The 6864-nt window shown below is 50.7% G+C and overlaps 1 protein-coding gene across 2 annotated transcripts in view; it reads left to right on the forward strand.

The window, feature by feature from the left end:
* Positions 1-1068: 1068 nt before the first annotated feature.
* The window catches only part of SNX22 (sorting nexin 22), a 134067-nt gene continuing 128271 nt past the window's right edge, over positions 1069-6864 (forward strand). Inside the window, exon 1 of one of the 2 annotated variants that reach the window (XM_086959207.1) lies at positions 1069-1354. In XM_086959207.1, coding sequence (XP_086815333.1) covers positions 1292-1354 — 63 coding nt within the window. In that variant the 5' untranslated portion in view covers positions 1069-1291. The remainder of the gene's footprint in view (positions 1355-6864) is intronic. The other variant, XM_086959206.1, reaches the window with a different exon arrangement.

Genomic DNA, 6864 nt, shown 5'->3' on the forward strand with positions numbered 1-6864 from the left:
TACACGCCAGAGCATGCCACAGCTCAGCTGCTGTTTTGGGAGACGGGACCAAGCCAAGCACTGGGCTCTCCCTTTCAAGTTGCTGGCTGCCCTGCCCGTGCGTTGCGCATGGGCAGGTGCTTTGAGTGTGGGCAGCGCAGCCTGCCTTTCACTTGGTCTCGTGAGCCGCCCCCTGTCCCTCTTCTTCTCATCACGTGCAGTTCACTTGTGGCGCTTCTTGTTCTATTTATGGCCGTCTTCCCGGTGCCTGCCTACACCGGGCTGCTTTGTGACTCAAGCCCGCGGTCGGGGGTATCTGCTGCCAGCCGCTTCCGCTGCCCTCTGCCCGCCGCGGACGGTGCGTGGGGAGGAAAGCTGAGGGACTGCGCGGGGGCGAAGAGAGCAGGGAGACGGCAGGACAGACACTGCGGAAAGAGTGACAGACCGGGCCGAGTGAGACGGCGCTAGACAGAGTCTGCCATTTATGGCAGTATTATACCTCTACTTGTATTGTGTACTCCTTTGTAACATGCACACGTCACTTTCCCTCTTGTAATGTATTGTTACCTCTTGTACTTTGTTTGCTCCCGATACATGCACAATTACCACCATTGCCTCACGTAACGTAACGTTTGTTCTTGTTTTCAGAGTATCTGCCATTTAGTGCAGTATTATAGCTCTATTTCCACTACGCTTTTGTAACATACACACATGTCACTTTTTCTCCTCTTGTAACGTATCGTTTGCACCTCTTGTATTTTGTTTGCTCTTGATACATGCACAATTGTCACGATTGCCTTATGTAATGTAACGTTTGCTTTTGTAACATGCTGACTTGAAACTTTTCCTCACGTTTCACTATTGTTCCTATTGTGAAGCGCTCAGACACCTTCGGGTAAAGTCCGCGCTATATAAAAACGCATTAAATAAATAAATAAATAAAACTCCGTGCCAGGAGCGTGGGAGCTGCAGGTTCATGAATGAACCATGCAGGGGCCCCGCCCTCCACGCTCCTATGGCTAGCAAGGCCCGCCCCCTGACTATTGACCCCGCCCACCCCGCTGGCCCTGCCCCGCTGTCACACACTGGCCCGGGAGGGTGGCAGAGACCCGGGGACAGGAGGCTGAGCAGAGCCCGGCACAGAGAGGAGGACGGAGACCCCGGACCAGGCACACTGCGGCGGGGATACTCTTCCACACTGCCCGGAGCAGGGTGCGGGGCAGCAGGAGGGAGCCCGGCTGCACCGGGCGGCGCGTGCCCCTGGCACAGAACGAACCCTCGGAGTGACAAGGAGCTCCGGATCCTGCCCAGGATGATCGAGGTGTACATCCCGTCCGTGGGCCCGGGGCGGCCGAGCCCGGAGAGGGCGCGCACGGTGAGTCCCGGGCGCTCGCGCTCTGTGTGGGAGTTTGTCCCGGCCCTCACTCGAGACGGGAGACCGACCTGGCGCTCTGGTTACCGGCGTTCCGCATTCCTCTTTTCACCATTTCTCTTTTTCACGCTACTTTTCTTTTCTCTGCCTTCTTCGTTCCATACATTTTCTCTCCCCAACTCCTACATCTTCTTGCCGCTACTTCTTTGGCACCCTAGCTGTCTCCAGTGCATCTTGCAATTCTCACCGGCTATGCAAGGATGCTCCCAGCGGCCCTCACCTTACCTGCAAAGACACTTGAGTGTGAGTGCCAGGATGCTTCCAGTGACTGCACTGGCAGTGCCAGGATTCTGCCAGTGACCCTAGCTGTCAGTGCCAGAAGAGCTTCAAGGGGCTCTGCTACCAATGACCTTTACCGTCAGTGCAGGATTCTGTCAGTGACCCTAGCTGTCAGTGCCAGAAGAGCTTCCAGTGACTCTGTCAGTGACCCTCATTGGCAGTGCCAGGATTCTGTCAGTGACCCTCATTGGCAGTGCCAGGATTCTTTCAGTGACTATCACTGGCAGTGCCAGGATTCTGTCAGTGACCCTAGCTGTCAGTGCCAGGATGCTTCCAGTAACTGCACTGCCAGTGACCCTCACCGGCAGTGCCAGGATTCTGTCAGTGACCCTAGCTGTCAGTGCCAAAAGAGCTTTCAGTGACTCTGTCAGTGACCCTCATTGGCAGTGCCAGGATTCTGTCAGTGACCCTCATTGGCAGTGCCAGGATTCTGTCAGTGACTATCACTGTTAGAGTCAGGTTCCTTCCAGTGACCCATACTGTCTGTGCAAGGTTGCCTCCGGGTCCTCACGGTCAGTTTCAGGATGCTTCGAGTGCCCTCTCTGCTACTGGCATGGCAGTCCTGTGGTTTGTGGCTGTCAAGATGTCAGGTGTCTGTACCATGGTACTTCCAGTGACCTCAGAGCCGGAGCCAGGGTATTTTCAATGACCCTGACTGTCAGTGTCAGGTTTCACTCAGTGACCTCCCTGTCATTGACAGGAATCTCTCAGTTACCCATATTGTCTGTGCAAGGTGGATTCGTGCTTACCACTGTTGTGCTAGGGTGATTAGTGACCCTCACTGTCAGTGCCAAGATTCTCCTACTTCTAGTGATCTCTGTCGTTGCCACACTTTCAGCGAGGTCCAGTTGTTGTGCCAGTATGCCCATCTGACAGTGCCAGGATGCTTCAGACGCCCCTCGCGGTCAGAGCGAGGGTACCTGCCTGTGCCAGGGTACTTCTGTGCCATAAGCTTCCCTGCATTCGAAGAGCCGCCCGGGCACGAGTGGGCGCCACTGTACCACCGTGGGTGCCCCTTGCAGGTCATATTTAAGGTGCGTGTTTTGTTTTAGGCGCCATGTGTGAAAATATAACGTGCGACTCTAAGCTAATTTATAGGGTGGACATATTGAGCAATGACGAGCGGAGGAACTCGTTTAGCCAGAGCATAGGTCATTTCCCGTCATTTCATCCATACATTGGTCAAGCCAGGAGGGGGCGGGTGCTCGTCAAGCTACCGGGCAATACACAGCGCTGGGCCATGCATGGAATGAAGTTTACTACGGTCGAAGGAAATTGCTTCTCACTGTGGGGATTGGGTGTGGGGGTGGAAGGGGCTGCTCCCCTGGAGAACAGGCATCAATCAGCGGCGATCCCTGGCCTGCCCTCTCTGAGACTGTCTTTAGTCACGGCGGGATTACTTCCACAATCCGGTTTTGTGCTGTTAGGTGGAACAGAAGCTGCTGTGTGACTTAAAACCCCCCGTAGTCTGCTGGATTCGATTTTCCCAGGAGCGCTCCTTCAGTACCGCAGGGTTTCTATACAGCATTCCACTCCTTGGACCACACACTGTTTGCGCAGCGGATAGCGACAGGGGCAGGGTGGAAGAGAGTGCAAAGCTGCGATTCCAACCATTTTTAGATCCAGGTTCTTTCAAAGCCGTCCAAAAGGAGACCTCTTTAGAGCCACCTGTGATGGCTGTGGAGTTTCCAAGATATTGGGCAGACCCATCTGTGATACCTAATATATCTTATATTTGTAATTGCATTTGTATAGCGCTTACTACCCCAGATGAGGCGTCGAAGCGCTTTTTGCGGCGAGTAGCACGCTACTCCGGAACCCATAAAGCACTAGTGTTGAATTAGTATAGTGAAATATGAAAAGTAATTTCTATGTCCTCCAATGTGTAAAGTCCTCCGGGTCTTATGGCTTGGCTAAAACTGAGATGCAGATAACACTTAACTTTACCGGGCTTGAGCGGAAAAACATGAACTGGAAAAGGTTATTGATGGACTACCGGGCCTTGTGAAGTTGGACAAATGTATGAACATTGAATATGTCTCCCAGCTTACTCAGTATGCATAAGTGCACTTCACAGATACCAAAAGGAGGAACAATTTGCTATGTTCTTGTGCTATTGTCCTACCAAAAATTAAAACCCACCTATTTCTGGGACATCACATGTAACAAAAGCAAAGATGGTGGGAGGGAGATCCTCAAACCCTCCATAGAGTGATGCCTACATTCATGGAGCCGTCCCATCATGCACTTTTAGTTCTCACTGTCCTTGACGTGTGAACATGTTATTTTTCTACGATATTTGATATAGGACTGGCATAGCTCCAATGTGCAGCCGGGCACTTTAGCCACATGAAGTGTTCTGCAACTCAAATGGTCAATGATGACCTCATTTGCCCTTTTGGTAATGGCCACCTCTGCCCTCTCAATGTACTGGATACGGCTGACCATCACCGGCTGACCATCACCGTCTCTGATCCCTCCCCCAACCCAGGCAACAATGTCTATGTTAAACCCTTGGTTGAACTCATTAACCCCTTCCATGCGGCCGCGATTCTGCGCCTGTGCCGCAAAATCGCGAGTGGGCGGGTTTATGACGGCCCCCAGCCATCATCAGCACACGAGCACCGTAGTGCATGACGGCTGGGGGCCGTCATCAGCATGCAAGGGGTTAAAGGGCTTGTTGTCTCTTTACACCAATAAACAGATTACACCCAGGTTGGTCTCAAACTGGACTCCCCTGAGTTGAGCATCTTTAAAATAAAATCCTAATTTCAGATCATCCTCAAATGGATGCAGAAAAGGCACCTCAAATGTAATGTGTCGAAAACTGAATTTCTTCTCTTAACTCCCAAACCTGACCCTGGAACCAATCTTTTCGGCCTTGAACCCTAAAAACGAGAGCGATCACAGCAAAGTTTTCCATCCACCCAAACCCTTGGAGCCTTATTTATGAAGGCCTTGCGCCACCGGTGCGTCACTTTTTCCCATGTTAAAAGTGACGCACCGGCGGCGCAAGGCCTTCATAAATAAGGCCCTTGGCTTCCTGCTTGAATCAGATCTTGAACTCAGACGTCACATCTGAGCTATGACTAAGTCAGCCACGAACCACCTCCAAGAATCTTAAACGTGTTTTCTCCTTCCAGGATTTGAAGCAAGCCATAGAGATTATGGTAATCTCCTGTTCCCTCCTCCCTCTTTACTGGTTTACCAAGAACAATCCCGGCCTCTCTCATGGTGATTTTACAAACAGCTGCTGAGTTTCTCATAAATACTAAAAACTGGGAACTTTTTAGCCCTGATCTTGCTTGCCTTAATTTTGTTTCCTTTTGAGGTTGCTGCTCTGTGAGAACGTCCTGCATCAAATGTACACCGCCAAACCTCCAAACCGCCAAACTCCTAAATATCTCACCCTGAACCTTTCCTTTTCCAGAGGCTCCTGCTCTCATCATTGTACAGACAGGAAGATCCCGCTCCACCTCTCTTTTCAGGAAAAGTCCCTGCTCTGCAGATCGTTCTCGGACTATAGTCCCAGAATGCCCCTCCTTTCTGAGTTTCAGACCCCTCCTCCATAAGAACTTTCTCAATGAGAAACTCCTGCAGCTCACAGTCGAATCCCATATTCATGGTGTAGCTTCCTTAGTGTGGAGAAGTGTGGCTCTCTGGTTAGAGGAGGCGGACCTGGAAGCTGAGGTCAGCCCGGGACCAGGGTTCAATTCCCGGCTCGGCGGGGTCTTGAGTCCTAAAATGTCCATGGACTCGACAATTCTCGCTCTGGTGCCTACTCGATTCACGGGTTCACACTCTGCGACTCTGGGTAATAGCTTGCTTAATCTCCACAACGGCCCCTCGCGGTGGGATGCCTGGCTTTCACCTTGCGGATACCCTGCCGGGGATATCTCACAGGTGAATACCAGGACGGGTTCCCTAAGCAAGCGCTTAGAAACCGCTCGGTGATTTGCGCTATATAAATTCCTTTACATTTAGTGGTGCTGCTGCTTTTACTCAGTATCTTCATAGCTCCTGGATGCTCACATTCTCAATGACAGTCTTGCCATTATATATTTATCCCCACCTTTCCCCTTTTGTCTAGTGGTGGTTCCCTGCCCCCTGTCCCCTTGCCGCTTGGTGCAGTCCCTCAGTAGAATCTTGAAGTCAGAACATTCCAACCCTAGTTAGTTGGAGACGTGGGGAGAGGCTGTGATTATTACAGCTCTAAAGTAACGAGGACTTGTACTCTCTTATCCTGTGGTGACTGTCATTGTTATTAGTATCTTATCCCTTAACCGGGCCTTGTGGCTCCGTGGACTAATGCATCCAGGTCAAGGGGCCTGTGTGCGACCTTATGGTCATAGGTTGAAATCCCGGCGGGTCCACTCCGCCTTTCATCCATCTGAGGTTGATAAAATGAGTACCATTGAGTTGGGTAACAATAAACATTTGTTATTCAAGTTGCCTACGGGTTAACACGCGCTTCACAAATGCACATGTTATGTTAACCTCTCAGATCATTATATTCCTGCTGAGTCTGGTTGCTGCTTAAGATCAATATTATGCATGCTATTCGCTTATGTTTTATTGATGTTTGATGCACGCTGATAGCTGTACTTCATGTTGTAGGTAATTTGTAGTTTTCAATACTTATATATTTCTATAATTTGTATGCACTTCCTGAATTGTGATTTTCTATCCCTCTCCCATTATCGTGATCAAGGTCGTATTGATTAAGTCTGTGAACTGGCATGCGCATGCGGTGCAGCAGATATTATATTTACAGGTGAAGCAGAAGGCTCAGCTTTGAAACATAGAATGTGCTAGCAAAGTTGCATCCGTTGCATGTGCAACCTTTCCCAGGTCAGGCTGGACCACAAGAGACAAACGCTCAGAGACACTTAGCAGAAACACCCCAGGTACATTGGTGGTTGGGGAGTTGAGGAGGTAGGTGGTAGGATGCTGCTGATCGGTGCACCTGGATGTAAATGCACACCCACATCTGGTAGAAAGCAGAGTCCTTCACATGCACAGTCATACACAACACTCTGGATCATGCATGCAACGCTTGCTTCATCTATGGGACAGCTGTCAGCGCCAGGTTCATTCAGCTATTGTTGGCCCTCAGCCTAAGGTGCTCTAAGCAGCTCAATTGAGACCAGATGCCAAGCCCGGTCAGCGGAGTG

This window comes from Lissotriton vulgaris, chromosome 2_2, assembly GCF_964263255.1.
Source record: "Lissotriton vulgaris chromosome 2_2, aLisVul1.2, whole genome shotgun sequence".
In the NCBI taxonomy this organism is placed as follows: domain Eukaryota; kingdom Metazoa; phylum Chordata; class Amphibia; order Caudata; family Salamandridae; genus Lissotriton; species Lissotriton vulgaris.